Below are 22,802 nucleotides of genomic sequence, written 5' to 3'. Positions count from 1 at the left end.
ACAGGAATTTCATACTGTACTATCTTTAACAGCAATATTTTCACTTATGTCTCCTTAAAACATCTTGTCTGCCATTTTGAAACTTAACCTTTCATAAGTAAGGCATGTTTTATTGGAGACTGTTTTAAAAATATTAATTTTAGTTAACATTTGTGTTAATTAAATGGAATACAGTAGTACTGCCTGGAATGTTCCAAAGGAGAGGACAATACTTTTAAGCAACTGCCAAAGAATTAAAGTTAAGGACATTGTTTTTTCAGGGCTGACAACCAGATTAGAGTATAATGTGCTGAAGTTCTGAAGGTATAATAATATATATTTGCTCTGGCTGGGAGAAGCAACTGATTGTCTCAAAGGTGCTCTTCAAAAGGCAACTGAGATGATTGAGAATCTCTATAGATAACTGATTGTCTCCCATTTTGGGGAGATCAGCTCCAGAGACTGTCTATTATAGGGCTGTTCTTCTGGAATGGCTTCCACAAGGTATATTTGGTCCCGTTCCAGAAGTGTTTCAGTTCCAGAATGCATTTGGGAACTGACACCAAATGTTCTTCAGAGTTTAGGTTTGTATATTTTGACTTCTGGTTTTATGTTATGATGTTTTCAATGTTACTGCTATTTTTCTTTTATTCTGTGAGCCCCAGAGAGTCTGTATAGGATAGTGACATGACATAAATTTGAAAAAATAAACAATTATAAAGTAAGCAACATGGGTGTGTCTTCCAATCACTTCACTATTGTTCACCCTAATCTTGTTCAAGTGGATTTCCAATTGCCATGTGCAACATGAAGCCATTCTTTAATTAGTAAAGATCCTATCACAACTATTTTGTCAGTATTTCCATTGCATGTTTTCAAAATGCCAATGTTTCCTGGGCCCAACAGGTTATCCTGTATTGGTTAAAGAAACAATAGATGGACTCTAAGTTGGTCAAGGAGCACCAGAACACCTGAACTAAAGGGAGGGTGGATAAAAGAAAATTTGAGAACCTAATAACTGAAAAGTGGGAATAAGTCAATAACTAAAAAGTAGGCAAACTGATAAAGACATCATTTTACAAAAATGAAACAAGAAATATATTTGAAAATGTATTAGTGTTGGGATAAAAATTGTAAAATATCTAATTTTTAAAAAGTAATTCATTTTTGAAATATCAGAAAATGTCCAATTGTACTTCAACAATATTTTTTGCCCATCCATGCAAAAGCACTGAAAGATAAAATATCTTAATAGACAATTGTAAGTACAGAAATATTATTTTAATATGATATAATTACTCCCAAAGTAAGAGTCAGTGAACACAATGTAACTTACTTCTTCGTAGACATGAATATGATTATACTTTTAAATTTCATTGATTTCAATGAAAGAACAATAGATGTGCCTAATCACTTCCACAGGAATATGTCAGATGGAACGGACTTCAGATTTGGAAAATTTGTCTTTTAGCCAATCTTGCATGAATGGTAGGGGTATGGAGCAGAACTGCTCTCTTAAGCAAGGAGAAATTGATGAAAAAAATGTTATTTTCTAGGATAGTCTCTTCTGTAGGGTCCTATAAATGAGAATGTTTCCTATCTCAGCAATTATAGATCTCAACAGGAAGAAGCTTCTGCTTCTCTTAGTTCTTCAAGGAAGCTAACTGGGCAATGCTGTTTTAGAAGAAGATATTCTGTCTCAGTTGCTCTCTGAAATTCATTAGTGATTGGACTTTTTTCACACATCTTCAATACACTGAAACAAAATGATGTGGATGTCTTGCGAGTTGCAGGAACATGAATAAGTGAGGTAATGGCATTTTTTCCTCAGGGTCATGGCCGTGTTTATATGATCAAAGCCCCAGTGCTTTGTTTGCCTGTGAGAGATATTAACACATGTGCAAGAGGGTGAGCTTTCAATCATGTGATCATGACCATATTTTGACTTTTTTGCCTCCTCTCCAGATGATTCTGAAGTTATACAGAAATACCTCTGAAGATTAGCAGTTATGGGTGTATAACTGTTAATGAAGAACAGGTATTGAGATGAATGTAGTTAGATCACTCTTCAAAAATACTATTCATTCAAAATTAGGCATAAACATAACATCAACATCTTGTCCAAAAGAGCAAATCCATGTATGGTTTACTCAACAGTAAGCCCCACTGTGTTCAATGAGCCTTACGCTCTAGCAAAAGTGCTGACGATCCAATTTTAGAACAATACTGATGGATAGGAATTAGCATGATCTTGCACTGCATTTATAGTTTGCATTTGTACAAAAGTAATATATGAACAAAAAGGATAATTGTATAAACATTTAAATTTTGGAGCTTAAAGGTCCCCTTGGAGGGAAAAAAATACACCAGGGGGACGAAGTTATGTTAAGGAGATGATTCTTTCTCAACACAAACAGACACTGAACATTAATTGAAAAAAAAAAGATCTAGGATATATTTCTTTGAACCTTGAAACATATTAATTATTTACACAGGGTAATATGTTAGTTTTCAAATGATTAATTCAAATATAGACTTGATATTTTGACATTGGACTAACAATAATCACATTTTTTCTAAAGAATGAAACAAAAAGTACAGGACAGCACAGTAGTAACAAACTATACTGAAGTTGTGTGTGGGGAAACAAATGCACAAAGATATCAATGTCTGTAGAAATCTGAAGAGAACAAGAAAAGAAAATCGTCCCCAAATCTCAGAAATATTAGTGATCACAGTATTTCCCATTAATAATGTGGCATCAAATCATGCAGACCTCTAATGCCTTTTTATCTAAGAGTAGGATGGACTTTTGTCTTAAAAGATCCAGGTCAACTTCATTTTGCTTCTGTTCACAATTTAAAAAAATTTAATGCCTTCTTTTGTAAATTTCATTTAAACAACAACAATAACAATAACGCTATATACCAGTAAGGTCCAGAAAATAAGGGCACTATCAAAAATATTACATCACTTTCAGGTCTTCTATTCCACAAAAATAGCATGTTAATACAGACGGTCAGTGGAAATTCCCATTGCTTTAAGAAAACAAGTACTTGAGACTCAAAGTATATTAAATTAGAATGTAAAAATTAGGTATATAAAGTGTAAGATACATGCATGGGGGAAGTATGTTTTCAATTTGCCTTTCGGATCTCAGTCATTTGAAGGATAAACTGTGACAAAAAAAGACAATAGCTTTGTAAAGTGGCTTTGGGAATATTATCTATCTAATATTTGTAACTATTCATAATTTGTCATCCCCCCACTCCCATAACTTGTTACTGGTGAAGATTTTGAAGGAAAGGCCACGTTGTTTAAGAGATGCTAAAAGAAGCATGGGGGAAGAAGAACTGAGCAGGCAATCACTTAAACCTTCTCTAGTGAATGAAAGAGACTGCATTTTTCACCAAAGATCTTGTATCTTAAGGAGAAGCAAACATTATATTTGTGCAGGAGTGCAAACCTGTCTTTTGCTCTTGACCAAGTTAGATCGAGATTAATTTTGAATGTGAGCCTTTCAATTTTCCCAATTCATTTTTTTGGGGGTATTTTATTTTACGGATAAGATGGCCCTATCTCACTCTTTCAGCCCATTGTACAACTCACTGATTCTTTTCTTTATTTGAGATTTTTGATGGAAGGAGAATTCATGCACCTTAATAGAGCAATAGAAGTAAGTTTGTTTGCACTTCTGTTTGTTTCTGTGTGTCTTTACTCAAGTTTCTGTGTGGCATTTTCTCAAGTTCATTCCCCACTTGAATCTCAGTGAAAAAGTGGACCTGAAAGTGAAATATCGAAAACCTCCACAACAATGAACATTTTGAGTCGTGACGAGCAAGAATGGAAACAACATAATGTTTTGCCTTAGAGAAGATTTAGAAAGAAACAAGAGTAACAATGCTAGGTCTTATTTATAGAGGTATAATCTCAGATCTTCAGGAAAATAGCAAAAATCAAAAAGATACCTACTGCTACAATGAGGAAATCCAACCAACACCAGGCATTCGTGAAGAATTTCACAAATCCATAGGCACACCACTTCAACAACATTTCAAGGATAAAGATGTAGGTGAAGACTTTGTCAGCATACTCCAAGACGGTGCGTATTGTCTTTCTCTGTTCTATATAAATATCCTCAAAGGCCTAAGGAACAAAAGAACAATAATTATTACATCCTAATCTTCGTATTAGTGAGCTACAAAGGTGCTTTGTTTTGATCTAGGTACTTCTGAAGGATGCTGTTGTAGCTGAATTCAGTTTACACATATATATTTATTTATGATCTCTCAGCATTTAACTACAGGTTGTCCTTGACTTACAGGCTTGACTCGTGCAAGTGGCAGGCTGTCACACACTGCAAGTCCAGATGTGCGTGAATGCAGGCCCGCTGCTTGTGCAATCAAGATGTACCCGCATACATGTGTGGGGGCCAGCCCACAGCCTGGTTGTGAATAGGTCACAGTCCAGTAGTGGGCCATGGCCCAGGGGTTGGGGACCTCTGCCTTGACTTATGACCATAAAGGCTTATGACCAGAAATCCGGTCATATATTAAGGACTGCCTATATTAACTCAAAGCCTGCCTAAAGAGGCAAAGGAGCTAAGTTCACATCTTTGGAGCCTAATTACTACCCCTTTTTCCTTCGTAAAATCAAACATTACCATATTGGTCTGATTTGTATGAGCAGATCTTCTCTTTTGTTTCCATACTGCCCAGACATAAGGAGGGACCAATACTAGCAGAGAAAAGAATACTGTATTGTTTTCAGATATGAGTTTAGAGTGTGTAATTCTCATGCTTCTCTGGCTAAGCACAAATTGCCTTTTAGTATTTATTACAAAATGCACCTGAGACCAAATTAAGCACCTCAAGCCTCGTCATGAACATGAAATACTGCTGTAAGGGGAGAACAAGTCAAGCCTTCCCTAAAGGACTCCTCAACCTCAGTGTAAGGTTCTGCAGGAATATCTGGAATATCCTAAAAAGCAGTAAAATATATGAGTACAAAATTCTTCTGCAGTAGCTTTAGTAAGGGATGATTTTTCACTGTAAATGTGCCAGGGAGGAATAATTTCCTATCATGCAATTAGGACACCTCTGCTTGCTGCTATCTAATTTTTTTTCCCAAAAAAGAGAAGCCATTTGCAGCTGATTCATGAATTTCACACACTGTTCAGTTTGACTAGCAAAATAAAATGTTGCTCACCAAAGCTCCACTGCTGAGCAAGATCATGAAGATAATGAAGGTTTCAAACCAGTTATGTTCCACAATGAGAAAACATGTCTTTCTTAAGTTCCACCAAGACTTTCCCAGTCCTTCTTCTATGCTGACTTGGCAGCACTTGAACTTTTGCACACAGCCTGCAAAGGTAAAATTAATTTTGTTATTAATTTTGTTACAGAACACAATCCCAAGAGCCAGATGTTTTCCAGCTGTAAGGTATTTTCCTTATATTCATTCATTCCAAAATGCTGTCAATTAAAGTTAACACTGAGTTATGAAGGATTTTACAGATGTACACATCTCTAGAGTTGTGTAAGTCTTATAGTTGAATCTCAAACCTCTAATAACATGCCATCAAAAGGAAACAAGTTAATGATTCAATAAAATAATATAGTAAAATACTGCTATAAATGTAAGAGGCATCATGAGTTTCAGATCATGTGGTTAAACAGCATCCTTGCACCTTCTTCATAACGATACTTTAGAGTTTGGTGAAAATTTATATTAATATAATTGCAGGTTCCATTTGATTAATTACAAGCATCTCCAATCTGCGGCCCATGGACCACATATGGCCCTGAATAGCTAGCAATGTGGCCTCACAAGATCATAAACTTTTAACATTGTTATGTGGTTTTATATTATAAAAGTATATATTTTATATGCAGCTCAAGAAAATTCCTCTTATTCAATGTGGCCCAGGCAAGCATAACGGTTGGATTTATTACATTCACTCTTCCCTCCAAATGGGATTAATCAGGCCTCCAGACAGTGAAAAAATGAAGGTAGAAGGAATACATAACCAAACTGAAAGGCTAAGAGCAGAAATATAAACTTGATTCTTTGTTGTGATCTCTGTGCATCACCCATATGAATGATGCATCTATGCAAAACCCTTGCCCTGTTCATTCAGAGCTGAAGCAGATTGTGAGAAACACACTGTCAAATGTATATGATCTTTATTCCAGAAGGACTCACAGTGCAGTCATTTTGTGCAGTTCCTCTGTTCCAACAATTACTACTAACTCCAGTGTTTGAGGTTCTTTAAGCATGCTACATGACCCCAGCCTCTGACCTTTACTCACCAGAATTGTCATAATACAATACTCAGCCTTGAACAAGTAAATCTTTCAGTCAAGCATTTTGGGAAGCCATTCTTCACCAAGTCTACCATAGAGGGTGTACCTGCCCAACACATGTGAAAAACTTGCCACTTAGCCCTATCTTCAACATATAGAGGCCATAGTGACGAAAAAATTCCTTGCCCATAGCTATTATCCTATAGTTAGAATAGTTGTGGGTTTTTTTGTATATTTGCACAACCCAACCACCTTCCCTTTTTCAGTTGTTGGTTTTGGTAAGTTTGTCTTGAACTTCCTATTCTGTCTCAAGAAAATTAGAGCAGAAACTGCACCCAAGAATACATGCAGAAGAGAGTTATTGTATGAGCTGCCATGTAAATGTCCCTCAATACCCCCAACTTGTATTATGATATTATGTTGTAGACTTTGTAAAAAACTAAAAATGATGAATTCTTCCCCTTGTCCTGAGGATTTTTACGTATACTCCATATTTAATATCACCTTCAGTGAAGCATGCATCAGGATCCAAATACTCTTCTGGTGCTTCCACAGGTACCTCTTCTGCCTCTGGCTTTATATCTATGGTGCTCCCTTCTGATGAGCTTGTATCATCCAGTTTCTGGAATAAGAATGATAGCAAGAACATCACATGAGATTCTTCATAGAAACAAAACAAGGATATTCTGGGGACTCAAAATGAAATCTTAAAAGAAGAATCTGAGGCAGAGGTGGTATTCAGCAGGTTCTGTCCAGTTCTAGAGAACCCGTAGCGGAAATTTTGAGTAGTTTGGAGAACCGGCAAATCCCACCTCTGACTGGAGATTTTACAGTATCCTTCCCCTGCCATGCCCACCAAGCCACTCCCACAGAACCGGTTAGTAAAAAAACTGATCTGAGGGAACAAGAATGATTAGCCTTGAGAAAATTGAGAGGAAGAGCCAAGATAGTGATGATAAAATAAGCCCTAGGTCAACCTGTATTAGACAAATTAATAAAACAGACTTTCATTTTTCTGAAACAGTGTGCCACTCAGTATTTATAGTATTATGTTTTCTTGTCCTACTTCCTCAAAACACCTGGTTTTCAGATTGCGGAAGTTGATTCTGACCTGAGCAGCATAGCCAGGAAAAGATGCAAATAGGAATTTAATTATCTACCAGCTTCTGCATTTCCCAAATGTATCTTTTATTTGCTCCAGCTGGTCTTTCCTTTAATTCCTATGAGTGACATATTAATACTGTACAAAACATTTCATTATTTTAAGATGCATTTTTCCAAGTATGGCTAACAGCATCAAATTTATGGGCATCTGCTGATTGCAAGGCTCTATGCCAAGGGTGTCAAACTGGCGGCCCACGGGCCAGATGTGTCACACACAGGCCATGCTCACCCCAGCTCGGCAAAGGAAAAAAAAATGTCATGATAAATCACGTGATGGCAATGTTATACTGCAAGTTTGATACCCATCAACCCCCGTTATTCTTCACAACAATCTAGTGCTCTGATCAAAATTGCAATCCGCTTCATTGTGAAGCTTGGTTCTCTAGCCACAAGTTCTTATTCGTCACCCTGGAATACAAATGGCGATCCCAGGTGATGGCATGACAACATGGTTTGAGCGAGCATCGGGTCATACCTCTTTGCTGCCATCAGTATCACTGCTGAAATCTTCTGTGTTGAGGTTCTCAAAGTCAGACTCACCCACAGCAATGGGAACACGGACAGTGAGGTGAGGGTTGTTGATGAATGACATGTGGTCTTCATCAATGATGTACTTCTCCACACTGCTGCCAATGCCACTGGTGGTGCCATTTCCATTCTTCTGATAATCAATCTCCCGATTGATATCTGCCCCTGTGTGGTTAGCAATGCAGTTCATCTTCTTATCATATAGCTCATCCAGTGGCTTAATTTCATCTGCCTCCCTCTGCTTGAAGTGCGTCTGCACAAAATCATGTACTTTAATCTTTGTCCAAGCAATGCCCTTCTTGATCCGGATGACAGAGATCTGCAAGTTGTTCATCTCACCATCATCATCACTGGCTGCAAGGTTGTCTGCACTAAAAGAGCTCAGCAACAAGGCTAAGAACAGATTCAGCACCTGAATGAGCAGAAAAGGCAGATCAGGGCAATGCTTCTTAACAAGCTCTCTTTGGACAATTGCTGCAATTTATCCCACAGAAACACTGTTTTCACTTGGCAGTAGCAGGAGAAGTGAGACAGCTTTGCTTGGGACCAAATTGCCAGTAGGCCCCTCCAATAATAACAGTAAAACAACAGCAATGCTCTGAGTAAGAATGAATTGGCTTATTGATTCTTCTCTCCCTTTTTCTTTTTGTAATTCTGTGCCACACACATATATGGTATGTGTGCATGTGTGTGTGTAAAAACTCCTATAATACAATATTTTTTAATTACATATTCACACACACACGTTATATGCATAGTATATCTCTCTGTGTGTATTTCATTCATTCACATATTCAATTATATATTCATTCATTCTTATAAGAAAGCAGTAGTTAAAAAAAAAACCCTGTGAAGTTAATAGAAGCTGCCTGGGTGCAGCATAAAATCTTATTGATTAGAGAGCGCAATTGCATCATAAACCCCAACATTTTGAAATATATACACTGCTCAAAAAAATAAAGAGAACACAAAAATAAGACATCCTAGAACTGAATGAAAGAAATATTCTTATTAAATACTTCGTTCATTACATAGTTGAATGTGCTGACAACAAAATCACACAAAAATTATCAATGGAAATCAAATTTAGCAACCCATGGAGGTCTGGATTTGGAGTTACACTCAAAATTAAAGTAATAAAAAACACTACAGGCTGATCCAACTTTGATGTAATGTCCTTAAAACAAGTCAAAATGAGGCTTAGTAGTGTGTGTGGCCTCCACGTGCCTGTATGACCTCCCTACAACACCTGGGCATGCTCCTGATGAGGTGGTGGATGGTCTCCTGAGAGATCTCCTCCCACACCTGGACTAAAGCATCCCCCAACTCCTGGACAGTCTGTGGTGCAACGTGGCATTGGTGGATGGAGCGAGACATGATGTCCCAGATGTGCTCAATTGGATTCAGGTCTGGGGAACAGGTGGGCCAGTCTATAGCATCAATTCCTTTGTCTTGCAGGAACTGCTGACACATTCCAGCCACGTGTGGTCTAGCGTTGTTGTGCATTAGGAGGAACCCAGGGCCAACCGCACCAGCATATGGCCTCACAAGGGGTCTGAGGATCTCATCTCGGTACCTAATGGCAGTCAGGCTATCTCTGGTGAGCACATGGAGGGCTGTGCAGCCCCCTAAAGAAATGCCACCCCACACCATTACTGACCCACTGCCAAACCAGTCATGCTGGAGGATGTTGCAGGCAGCAGAACATTCTGCACAGCATCTCCAGACCCTGTCACATCTGTCACATGTGCTCAGTGTGAACCTGCTTTCATCTGTGAAGCTCACAGGGCGCCAGTGGTGAATTTGCCAATCTTGGTGTTCTCTGGCAAATGCCAAATATCCTGCACGGTGTTGGGCTGTAAGCACAACCCCCACCTGTGGATGTTGGGCTCTCATACCACCCTCATGGAGTCCGTTTCTGACCGTTTGAGCAGCCACATGCACATTTGTGGCCCGTTGGAGGTCATTTTGCAGGGCTCTGGCAGTGCTCCTCCTGCCCCTCCTTGCACAAAGATGTAGGAAGCGGTCCTGATGCTGGGTTGTTGCCCTCCTATGGTCTTCTCCACGCCTCCTGATGTACTGGCCTGTCTCCTGGTAGTGCCTCCATGCTCTGGACACTATGCTGACAGACACAGCAAACCTTCTTGCCATAGCTCGCATTGATGTGCCATCCTGGATGAACTGCACTACCTGAGCCACTTGTGTGGGTTGTAGACTCCGTCTCATGCTACCACTAGAGTAAAATCACTGCCAGCATTCAAAAGTAACCAAACCATCAGCCAGAAAGCATAGGAACTGAGAAGTGGTCTGTGGTCACCACCTGCAGAACCACTCCTTTATTGGGGATGTCTTGCTAACTCCCTATGCTTTCCACCTGTTGTCTATTCCATTTGCACAACAGCATGTGAAATTGATTGTCAATCAGTGTTGCTACCTAAGTGGACAATTTGATTTCACAGAAGTGTGATTGACTTGGAGTTACATTGTGTTGCTTAAGTGTTCCCTTTATTTTTTTGAGCAGTGTATTTTCTCTGTTCTTTTTCTGCCACCCTTGAAAGACTTCAGTTTTTGGTTAACAGGATGAATGTAACCAAATTTTTAATGAATTTGCTTTCCCCACCACCACACTTTTGCATGCAGATATAGTAGGTTGTGAAACATTTTGAATTCAAAGGCAAAAAGATGCTTCTATCTGCAACTCCTTGAAACAACTGATTCTTTTCCTAGAATAGCAAAATCTTTCCTTGGAATCTGAAGCATGGCACAGCTGTAATTCATGCATATTCCTTGTTTCTATTTTCAATTCATTCAAGATAATGATGTTAGTAAAAAGCATTCCAAGAAGCAATGCAGAAAGAAAGAAAATTTTGGGATCATGATTGAAGAGAGGGTGATTATCACAGATATTGAGTGCTAAGGATCCCTAAATGTATTCTATTCAGCATTTGAAGGGGTGGGTGATCTACCTTGTTTCTCCTAATAACACTGGAAAATTAGCAATGGAACCATTCTTAAATCTAACATATTTAATAGGGAATTAAGCAGGCTATTTGATTCCCCATTTTGAAATAAGTACATAATCATATGTCAAGTGAAGAGACCTGCCTCATCACAGGGGTGGCATGGGGTGGTGTCTCTAAGAGGGTTGAGTAAGAAACATTGGGTGTGTATTCCAAAAGTATAATCCCAGCAGGGTTAACCTATGGCTGAATATCATCACAGCAGCCAGCTAAAGCAAACAGAACTCTTTACCGGATAGCAGTGATATAGGAGAATGTGAGGCAGTTTTGTGAGAATAGTAAAGAGATAAATCCATACTGTATGAATGAAGACAATTAAAAACCACTTGTCTATTTTTACTAAGAAAACATATGGGTAGACAATACAAAATTATTGACAATATAATGCTGGGGCATGAGCCCTTCAGTTCAGATGGCACTCAAAATGCTACTGAGGAAAAAGCTGAGGATCTTTCAGAGACTAACTATGTTTATAAGGGACCCAGGAATGTAAGCTTGAACATGGTAAAGCTCAACACAATGAATGATAAAATCAACAGACTACATACTGAAATGTGGGCATCGGTCAATTGAAGTGGATTGGAATTGGATCCTTTCAGTCAAAAAATAATATAATTTATTGTTCAGTACACAAAAAACTTAGAAGAAACAGCATTGATTTCATACACAGAAAGGGTATGCACTTGGCTACAATATAGTCAATAGCTGAATAATATCACTTAGACTTCGTAGACAATCCATTAATATGATGATTATCCAAGTTGATGCTCCAAACACTGATGCATCAGATGTTTAATGAGTTTTATTATCAAATTCAATCTGAAATCAACAGATCAGGCGAACAAGAGACTGAAGTACCAAAGTTGGAAATATTAAAAAAGAAAATGTAATTGGATTGGAAGATTAGGAAACAGAAATGAAGCAGGAGAATGACATCATTCAAACAACCAAAATAAGCTTGGTCATCACCAGATATCACATACACACAAATTTATATTATTGGTACAAGGAGGTTGAAAAGCTCAGTTGTAATAGCAAAAACATGGCCAGGATCTGATTTTGGAATAAGTTATTCATGTGTAAATTATACATCAAGCTAAAGTGGGAGAAGAAAGTCAACCAGTATCCACAAAATAATCTTGAACATCTATTCACAATTCTCAAGAAGAATATCAGCAATTAATTATCTTGAACCTCATTGATATAGAATAAGGAGGACTGTGGAATGAAGTCCAACGGGTTGTTAAGGATAACTGTGAACACAGGTTGCCAAAAGTGAAGAAACAGAAGAAAGGAAACTGGATTTCAGAACAAACAATGAAAATTGTCAAGAACAGAAGCCAGTTTAAAAAAAACAAGATATCAAAGGAAGAATTTAACAGACATAGAAAAATAAGGAAAGTCTTCCAAATGATATCCAATTTTAGAAGGAGGTCCCAACTTTGTGATAGTACACAACAGGATCTGTGGACAAATATTCAACTTCCAAGGTATCTTACAAAATATTCCCTCCTTACAAAAAACCCTAATGCCAGATAAAGTTAGGGCAGTACTTCAATCATACTAGGTCATAAGGTTGCAGAAACTGGTATGGTATCTGCAAAAACATGGCAAGCAACATAAAGATTTTAACCATACTATACTAGCAAATCTGGAGAATGACATATTGGCCAACAAACCGGAAGAAGTCAGTCTAGATACCCTATGCCCAAGAAAGGAGCCTTAATAGAGTGTGCAAAAATAAGATTAAGATTAAATAGAAGAGAATGTCAAGAGATACAGCAATCTACCTTATAATTGATAGTGAAGATACTAAGATAGCAAATAGCTTCTGCTGTTTAAGTTCGTTTCCCCCACATTAAAGGAATCATTAGTCAAGAAGTATGCCACATGAGTGGAATAACAATGAAGGCTTTGAAAAAAAAGATACTTAGATGCTCTGATATGTCTTTAGCCACAAAAATCAGAATTGTGCAGACAATGTCTTTTACTGTAACATCCTATAGAAATTTGAAATTGGAAGCCGTGTAGAAATAATTTTAACTTTATGGAACTTCACTGTTGGAAAAGACTCCTGATAACAGCATGGATAGCCAATAAACTAAACAAATGAATCATAGAACAAAGAAATCCAGAATTCTCTCTGAGGCACAAATGACCAGACTTGAATTACATTTTGGATATATTATACAAAGACCTACCTGCCTTGTGAAATCTAAAATACTGAGAAAGATGGAAAGAAAAAGAAAAAGAGAGCAACCAGCAGCAAGGTAAATGGACTTGATTACAGTGGCAATGGATGCACCATAAGAACATGTGAAGAACCAGATTGGGGATAGATTGTCCTGGAGAAAATTTATTTATGTGGTTGCTAAAAGTCAACACCTACTTGAATAGAACATAATGAGCCAGTCAATCTAAACTTATTACTTTATTCTAGATAGCACCCATTTCTGTCATTTTAGGTATTGCTCTTCTTAAAGACGCTTTTGTAAAAAAAAAGATTAAAAAGGCAAATACGAATTCAAGGGAAAAGAAAAAACAAGTACCGGTAATTGAAAATTAGCCAGGTAAAATGAGTTTTTATGTGAAAGTTAGATCTCAAGCCCCCAATACTTTTTGTCATCTTTCCTGATAAATAGTTCTGGAGAATGTGAAAGCTTGCACATTGTTTGTAAATGAGCTGGCTTAATTAAAACATTTAATACAGGAATAAATTTGTACAGCTTGGAAGGGAAGAATAGAACACGTAGAATAGTAAAATGTTCATTTGTTAAAAAGACATGGACATTAAAAAATTTGTATGTAGTTTGAAAATATGGAACTCTTTCCAACATTCATATTTTAAAAATATGAATCATACTATGGGACCAGTGTTATGGAAGAAACATTCTGTCTGACATAAATAATACAAGTTTTTTTCATACTCTAATGTCCTGCAATTTTGTACCATTTCATTAAGTAATATTTTATATATATATATATATATATATATATATATATATATATATATATATATATATATATATATATGTGGATCTTTGGTTGTTCGGGTTTTCTCCCGCGTAAGATTCGAAGTATCTAGGCAACGTTTCGATGAAGTCTCATTCATCATCTTCAGGCTTCTGTCTCCGGCTCTGTGCTTTTCAGAGTAATGTGAGATTGCAGCTGCTTCCTCCTTTTAACTGCCAGTGGGGTGGGACTTGATTGGGTGGGGGCTTGGCTGTGTTCTGATTGGGTGGGGTGTGTTCTCATTGGTAGGGGTTTGGTTGTGTTCTGATTGGTTGGGGGTTAGCCGTGTTCTGATTGGTTGGAGGCGTGTTCTGTTCAGGTGGGGCTTGGCTGTGCTCCGGTTAGTCTTAGTTGCTGGGGATTTGAGCTGGTGAGTTGTGATCTTGCTGTTTGGCTTCTAGTTCGTGGTCCTGTTGCATCTTCATAGTGGGTGTCGGTTTGCTTCATGTATGGCTCGGAGGGGTTTGAAGTGGGTAGTGATGCAGCTGTAGTGCAGCTTCTGGTCCATGGTCGTGTCTCATCTTCTGAGTGGGTGAGAGTCTGTTTTCTACATGGGAGTGTGGTGGTGGCATCTTGTGTGGCTCTCATGGGTGTGGGTCTGGTGTCCTTCTTCATGTTAGGTACTGTCTGTTCATGAGGGCGGGTTTCCAAATGGCTGGAAGGCGGGAGGTGTCATCTCGTTTGTTCATGCTGTGTGGGCGTTTTTCTATCTCTATGGCTTCTCTGATTATTCTGCTGTTGAAGTGTTCGGTTTTGGCGATAGTTCTGGTATTTTTAAAGTCAATTTCATGTCCTGTGGCTTTGAGGTGTTGGACCAGGGGAAGAGGTCGTTTCTTCTTTTTGATTGAGTTCTTATGTTCTTCAATGCGTGCATTTATTCTTCTGTTAGTTTGTCCAATGTATGTGGTAGGGCAGGCAGTGCAGGGGATTTCGTATACTCCTTGGTTTTCTAATTCGATTTTGTCTTTGGGGTTTCTTAGGATGGTGGATATTTTTCTGTTTGTGCAGAATGCTGTTTTGATGTTGTGTTTTTGGAGGATCTTGCTGATTTTGTCTGTAGTGCCTTTTATATATATGGGAGGAGGGCTTTGCCGTTTTCTTGTTCTCTGTCTTGGATTTTGGTTGGGGTTTCTTTTTGGATTAGGTGGGTAATCTTCTTTCTTTGGAATCCATTGGCATAAGTATGAGAGTGTGTAGTTCGGTTTTTGGTGTTGTTCATGTAAGCATTTTGTTCTGGAATGAGTGTCTTGCTCGGAATTGTCTGTGCTGGGTGGTGGTGTGAGACACCAAGCATCTCTCGCCCTTCCACTAATGACAACAGAAAAACAGAACGAAGCAAATCTCCACACTACAGCTAACAGATCATCAACATCAACAGCATTCTCTGAAAAACCATCTAAAGAGACGATATCCTCACTGCACCACCAGAAGGCAAGAGAAGAATGCGCGTGACAATCAAAGAAAGCGCTTCTCCAACACCTCACACAGGATAATGAAAAAGCTACACTGTATCAGCAACAGGACAGGAGATGCAGAGATCGAGATGACCCCTGCCAACTCAGCTCGCTCGCAAAGGAAGCCACCATGACCACCAATGCCCCACTCCAACAGATCTCCTCGAAGGCGTGCATGACGAGCTGCACGCACCACCCCGGCCACAGCAGCGCCCTGTGTCCGGAAGCAACATGACAATACACCAGCTCACCCTAAGCTCGAGTGCAGCAACAACCCGCTGCCAACAGACCCAATCAGAGCGAGACACTGAGTTGTTTCCCTCTGAGAGCAGCGCAGCTCGTATAACTGACAGCGGTGCCTGGGATGAATCCGCACCAAAAATCCAATATTCCGAGAACCTCAGAAAACAAATATATATATATATATATATATATATATATATATATATATATATATATATATATATATATATATATATACACCATTGCACTATTATTACCCAAAACATCTTGCTAGTTCAGATTCAGTATTGGATTTAGCATTCGTGGGCAGTGAGGACTCCAGTATCATGACAGGTCTTCTCTTCTGATGCCTTCTTTAGAAACTTTTTTAAAAGGTGGTTTAATATGGGAGCTGTAATTTAAATTTATCACAATATCCCAGAATGATGCTACTCATGAGAAACAAATACCTACATGAATAGCTCATTTCCTTTATACAGAACCCCTAGTTTTCTATCTGAATGACAAATTGGATTATTACAAGATAGTCATTTACTTCCCACTTAAAAAGAACCATAGATATTTACTGACCACCAGATTTCCAATGACCATCACCATCATGAAGACAATAAGGCACATTGCCTGTCCTGCCACTTCCATACAGTCCCACATAGTTTCAATCCATTCTCCACATAGTACACGGAAGACGATAAGAAAAGAGTGGAAGAAGTCATGCATATGCCATCGTGGAAGATCACAGTCAGGGTTGATTTTGCAGACACATTCCTTGTAGTTCTTGCCAAAAAGCTGCATCCCCACTACAGCAAATATGAAAACAATGATGGCCAGCACCAAGGTCAGGTTCCCCAAGGCACCCACTGAATTACCAATGATTTTTATCAGCATGTTCAGAGTTGGCCAGGATTTTGCCAGTTTGAAGACTCTCAGCTACAAGATGAAGGAGAAAACATACATACTTAATTAAAGTGGGTGGGTGGGGAAGGACATACATGGAGAAAAAAAAACAATACTTTTAGAAACAGAGGAATCATTTTCAAGAGAGGCTAAATCATCGTCATTAATTAAACACTGGACAGGACATCTCTAGAGATAAAGAATGATAACTATGAATTTTCAGCTGGAAAGGCTCATCACTAAGCCTTTCAGTCAATCATTATCATTGTACATCATGCCAAACATGAAAACATAATTGCAGTTTGGGAGTATTCTTTAATCCAATCTTGAGATCCATTTGGCCTTAAGGAGTGGGAATATTGTTTATTCTTCTAGGAATTTTACTTCTATATATTACATATTACCATATAGCACTATAAAAGCAATTTTAACAGGCTGTAAAAATATTTTGTCTGTCAATTAATTCATTTCGATTAACAATGTGGTTCTTTTTAACCACTGGCATCCTTCTGAAGTGTACATAATGTTAATAATTACAACAATAACACTCCAGAGATAATCTGGCTTTTCACCATATTGTTTCTTTCCACTTCACTTTATTTCTCTGCTCCTATTCTCTCCATCATAGGTAAAATTTTCTCCAATGTACACTCCTTTTCTATTAGTTTCAATTGTATGAATATTTATAGTGGCCCTCAGATCATTCTCGTAGGCGCTATTTGAGAAAGATCAGATACACTGATATTAATGATGGAGACTCATGGTTTGGGGAATCTTTAGTATTGTAGCTGTACTACCTAAAGGCCTGTACTGGGATTCTCCCTGTTAGGGAGAATCATAACAATTATGTACTTCTCCATTATTCCACTGGATGAAAAAGTTAGAAAGAGGGCAACATTAAAAGCAACCATGTTTATTTCATTCATCTATAGAAGATTTGAAATGGAGCAATATAATTACAGAAACCATAGACAGAAATCACAGAGACCCCAAGAAACTTTTCTGGTTACAAATTAAAGCATTTAACAAACTCCAATCTCTCAAGCGTCATTAGCACATAGTAATTTTTTTGCATGGAACCTAACAGCAGTTTCTTATGTTTATATCTAGATAAACATACATTACAGGCAATGTTCAATGTGTAAAATAAATAAGGAATACCAATCGGAAAGATCGCAGCACTGAAAGCCCCTCCACATCCGCTAGCATCAATTCTAGTAAACTGAGCGAGACAATAAATCCATCAAAAATGTTCCACCCTTCTTGAAAATAGTAGTAGGGATCCATTGCTATGAGTTTCAGGAACATTTCAGCTGTAAAAATTCCAGTAAAAACCTGAAAAGAAAGAGAACATTTAAACCAAATTAACGTAGGTTTGTCAACTTCAAAGGGAAGAAAAAAAAATCCCTAGCTGCAGCTTGCTATCAAGACAATTATTTTTTCTAGAATTTGAATGCTTGTTTCACCACAAGAAACCTAGAGAAAATCTGCCAAGAATTCTCCTGGGAGCCAACTTGAGATTTTAATCTTCCAAAGAAATCCCATTGTGGGATGAAGAAGAGAAGTACAGCTGATATTCAACCATCTCTCAAAAGTAAAATAAAATAATAAAAGTAAAGTAAAATAAACAGCAATACTAGGGACATTGGTTTTTTTTAAAAAAAAAAAAGTCATGTAGGGTTATTCCTGAAGCAGGATGAACCTTCTTCACTAAAAAGCTATAAATGATTTTACTATAAATGTGCTGTCCTTCTTAATGGCAAAACAAACTGGAAGGAATCCCTAGGTCATCTCATATATTAAAAAATAAAATAGGTGCAATCCTGGCCTTTCTCTATCTGATTTGATGAGTATTTAAAAAGCACACAATTATCTCATTTAAAACTGTGATGGTCCCAAAATAGCCCTGTGGGCAATAGTATGAAATGAGTTTTGTGGAACCACGTACACCTTCATTTTCTGAATTTGTCTAAAAAAGTACAACAGCTTTCTAGTCTGATGAAGAAGTTGTGAATAATTTAATCTCTCAAAATAGTAATCAGGTATCCTGGATTTGTGGTGGTGGTGGTTGAAGGTGTTGGCCTAGAAATCAGAAGACAGAGTCCAATCTTAGGCATGATTGGCTGATTGGGCCAGTTACTCTCTCTCAGTCCAACCTATCTCACATGGTTGTTGTTGTGGGGAAAATAGGGATAGGAAGGAGTATTCGTATCTTTGCTGCCTTGAATGATTTATAAAGTAATAAAAGTAGTGAAATTGAATAAATACTGTTTTTTATCATTCCAGTTGCCACTGGGAAATTTTTAACGCAGAAACTGCTTACCAGATTTCCTACAGTCAAGACATGCTCAAATTGTGGGGTCATGGGATGATGTTCCATTGCCATGAAAAGAGTATTTAGAACAATACAGATAGTAATGGCTAAATCCACAAAAGGATCCATGACAATCAGGTTGACAATCTCTTTTAACTTCACCCAGTGTGGGTGGCACTCCCAAATGAGGAAGGTATTAGCAAATTTGTACCAGCAAGGAGGACATTTTCTTTGGGATTCTTCCAGTTCTATATCATCACAATAAAATGAGAAACAAGTTAACATTAATGAACACATACTTTATTCAAACATTCAAACAATTCAAAGAAACTTAATGGCAGAACTGAGTCATTTTTAATTTGCTGGCTCTGCTACCCCTAATTCAGATTTATAGATTTATTCTTTTTGGATATTAAAAAAAATCAAAACATATATAACAATGAGCATGTTAAAAATGGGACACAAAATATACATGCCTGATAAATCAAAGAATGCATATAAACTGAGACTTGGATGTTGTTGAACATTGTAACTTTATAAGACCTGCATACTTTTAATGTTCATGTATTTATCATGATGTTTTGCTCTGATTGATTAAGTAACAGAAAAGGGAATAATCTTTAGAGATATAGTGACTGTATGAACTTGTTGAAATGGATACATTCCTATTAAACATACCTTCTACAAGGGTATTTGTTATGACTGTCATTATACTATTGGTTCGATCCTTTCTTCCATATGAAGCATTCAGTTGGTCCATTGATACCAGAAGTGACCCAGTGGCTTTCTTCTTAATCTCTACTTCTGTGGTTGCCTGCAAAATCCATTGGTGTTCTTTAAAATATTACTCTTTAAAGAGGCTTTTGCCTGAAAAGACAGAATTTGTTTTCTACTCTTCTATCAGAACTAGATTATATTGCAGATGTTGCTTCCACTATTAAAATTATCCCCCTGTTTCTTTTCTTGCTGCAGGGAAATATTTTCCTCTGCAAGAATAAAAACAATTAATGGGAAAACTTGGATCATAAAAAGTATCCATGAGGAAAGATTAAACAATATTCCTCTTTAGTTCTAGTCAAATTCAGAATTGGCAGTTAACAAAAAAATATTAGAAGAATTTTTCAAATTGTGCATACCTAGCCTAATCCTAAATATCCCTAGATCATCATGTAGAGTGCAGTTTTGTATCTATGAAATTAAAGAAAATTAAGTAGGTATAAATAGAAACATAGAGACATATTGTTTGTGTTTGTCTATGGTTGATTCTAGTAGCAACTTAATTTCGACTGATTCCTTCAATGCTTCCCTAAAATTAGAGGCAAACACAACTATATTGTATTACAAATAATTTGATTCACTATTGCTTTAAGACAGACAAATTCATTATCTGTTGCTTAGGGTCTACATATGTTGCTGTTTGGAATCCACTGTTTATTTGGAGAATATTCAATATTCCCTAAATGGTTTCTCATATGTAGTGATTAGTTGAACAAAGGTACTGCTTGGGAAGTCCCTGTGCAAGGAAAATATCAGGAAACTGGTATGTAACATAGTAATATATTTCATAATGTTTTTCCATGCATCATGCTGTTGTTAGCAACTTGTAATTTTTGCATGCTGTTAGAGAAATAAATTCTAAAACAGTATACTAACATGCTAACTAGGGAAAAGGGAAGGAACTAAATTGAAATTAATTAGGAAAGGCTTCAAACATTCTCAGGGAGGAATGATTTAATTTTGCTTGCAAGTATTAAAGACATTTGGGATTTCATTTTGTGTGTGTGTGTGTGTGTGTGTGTGCTTGGAAAAAAAGAGCTTGGAGTTCACAAATGAGAAGCAAGACCAATGTTATGCACATCAGCCAAAGACAAAATAACTTTTTCTTAGTGTTTCTTCTGCCACTGGTGAAGTTTTCACTTTACTTTAGTAGTAAAGTAGCTGTATTACTATAAATTGGCATTTAAAAAATTGAAACTTTAAGAAAGTGAGAGAGGATCTTAATTGGAAATATTGTCTTAGGCAACAACATAAATCCTTTCTTTCACTTTTCTAGTCCAACTTGGGACTCCCGACTCATGTGCCTTTTGTCAGCCTAAATTGCACTGAATATTAATAATGGTATTTATATCATTGATGTAGAGATAATAAACCATATATCAATGTTATAAACATTTAATACAAATAATATACATTTGTATTAAATATTTATACCAATAAGGTTTGCTGTGTGCAGGTGATCGATGTATCTGATTTCCCCCCATCTCCTTTACTCTTTTTTATTTTTAAGCATAAATGTCAATGGGTTGTAATTTCGCGGCTATATTTTAATCTTCTATATTTTATTATATAGAAGGGAAATAGCAGAAACATACATGAAATAAACAAACCTCCTAATATTTCCCCAATTCTACCTTTATTAACATAAATATGTTCTGAATTCTTACTAAATCTATTTCTATCCATGAAGGAACATGTATCTTTTAATGAAGAATGAGAGACAATAAATAACAGGTTTTTTTTTAATGGAGAGTTTTGCCATTTTTAACAAAGCTATTTTAGGCAAAGCTTTTCTTTCTTTTTAATAACCAGCATAATTTTGTGCCCTAGAAAAAAAACTCTGTTGATCATCTTTTAAAGGAGATTCTACAGCACTCTAAATTACAAGAGCTACTTATTAGGGGATGGAATGTGCACCTGCAGCAGCCAAGAGGGTGTATTTTGCAAACTCAGAGCTGTCCCAGAAAGTGGCCCAGATTAAAAGACAGCATAGTTCTGAGCTTGATGGGGGAAGGGGGAAAGAGGTTCAGTGTAGCCTTACCCTAGAATGTCTCAAATTGTATCTAATAGGATAGAAGGTTATAACTTTAGTTTGGCAAGATTTTGTCCATTAGGTGCAAGCAAATAAAGGATTAAACTCGATTGGATCTGGGATTCAGCCTGACATATTATGAGTGAAGAACAACCCATAGTCTCTTTGTTTTCATTATGAGAAAATGATATTTTTTCTCAGTACCCTGAACATTCTGAAATAATGCCATTATTTATAGATTACAGAGCAGTGAAGGGAAGTCTCTGCTCCTCTAACCCCTCCCCCCGCATCTCACAACCCAACTCAGAATATCTGCAGCCTGTATAGCTAAAAGTTAATTATTGTGGAAGTTCTAACCAGCAGCATACAGGTAGCCTTCAATTTATCACCATCACTGAGCCATTGAAGTCATTAAGTGGGTTATCACATGATTTGATAACCTTTTTTGAGGTGGTCATTAAGTGAACATCATAGTTGTTAAGCAAATCCATTTTATCCAATGGACAATTTTTGCTGAAAACCAGAAGTAAATACCAGAAACTGTTAAAAAAAATTAATTGAAAATTGTGGTCAGGTGATCAAGGAATGCTGCAAACAGCCATACATACAAACTGGTTACTGAGCACCCAAAATGCGACAGTGTGACCACATCTTTGTGCTTGTGTACGTGTGTGCATGCGCGTGAACTATCAGAACTTCAAAATTGGATCATAGTTAATTTTGTTTGCGGAGGTGGGTGTCTGTTGAAACTTCACATGGTTGTTAAGCAACAGGTCATTAAGTGAGGACTACCTGTATACAGTATAGGGTCCTGCATTACATTTTATTTCAATCTTCTTGCTTTTTAAACTACGAACTAAAGCTGCTTGAAAAAGGAAATAAATAATTTGTAAGGAAAACATTACATGGGATTAATTCTATTTATACATGTGGGATTTAAAAATATCTCCTCTACCTCATTCATACCCAGATGTTTTTCTAAATATTTTTTAGATCATTTCACATTTTTGATGCAACAAATAGCACATTTATCAGGATTATATTCCTTTTAAAAAAAATCTTCCAAGCCATTATTTTCTT

The 22,802-nt window shown here is 37.2% G+C and overlaps 1 protein-coding gene across 1 annotated transcript in view; it reads right to left on the bottom strand.

The window, feature by feature from the left end:
• LOC113443129 (sodium channel protein type 8 subunit alpha) overlaps positions 1-22,802 on the bottom strand; it is a 49,506-nt gene that overhangs the window by 9,131 nt on the left and 17,573 nt on the right. The window contains exons 10-17 of the mRNA XM_087925166.1: positions 19,592-19,727; positions 18,923-19,161; positions 17,761-17,934; positions 16,276-16,632; positions 7,924-8,388; positions 6,789-6,906; positions 5,188-5,342; positions 3,952-4,125 (exon numbers count right to left, since the gene is read on the bottom strand). Of these exons, the coding sequence (XP_087781292.1) occupies positions 3,952-4,125; positions 5,188-5,342; positions 6,789-6,906; positions 7,924-8,388; positions 16,276-16,632; positions 17,761-17,934; positions 18,923-19,161; positions 19,592-19,727 (1,818 nt within the window). The remainder of the gene's footprint in view (positions 1-3,951; positions 4,126-5,187; positions 5,343-6,788; positions 6,907-7,923; positions 8,389-16,275; positions 16,633-17,760; positions 17,935-18,922; positions 19,162-19,591; positions 19,728-22,802) is intronic.

This window comes from Pseudonaja textilis, chromosome 2, assembly GCF_049901715.1.
Source record: "Pseudonaja textilis isolate UNSWEBS1 chromosome 2, rPseTex1.2, whole genome shotgun sequence".
NCBI classification, from domain to species: Eukaryota; Metazoa; Chordata; class Lepidosauria; order Squamata; family Elapidae; genus Pseudonaja; species Pseudonaja textilis.
Note: the sequence above shows the minus strand (reverse complement) of the source record. Positions and strands in the feature narration are given on the sequence as shown.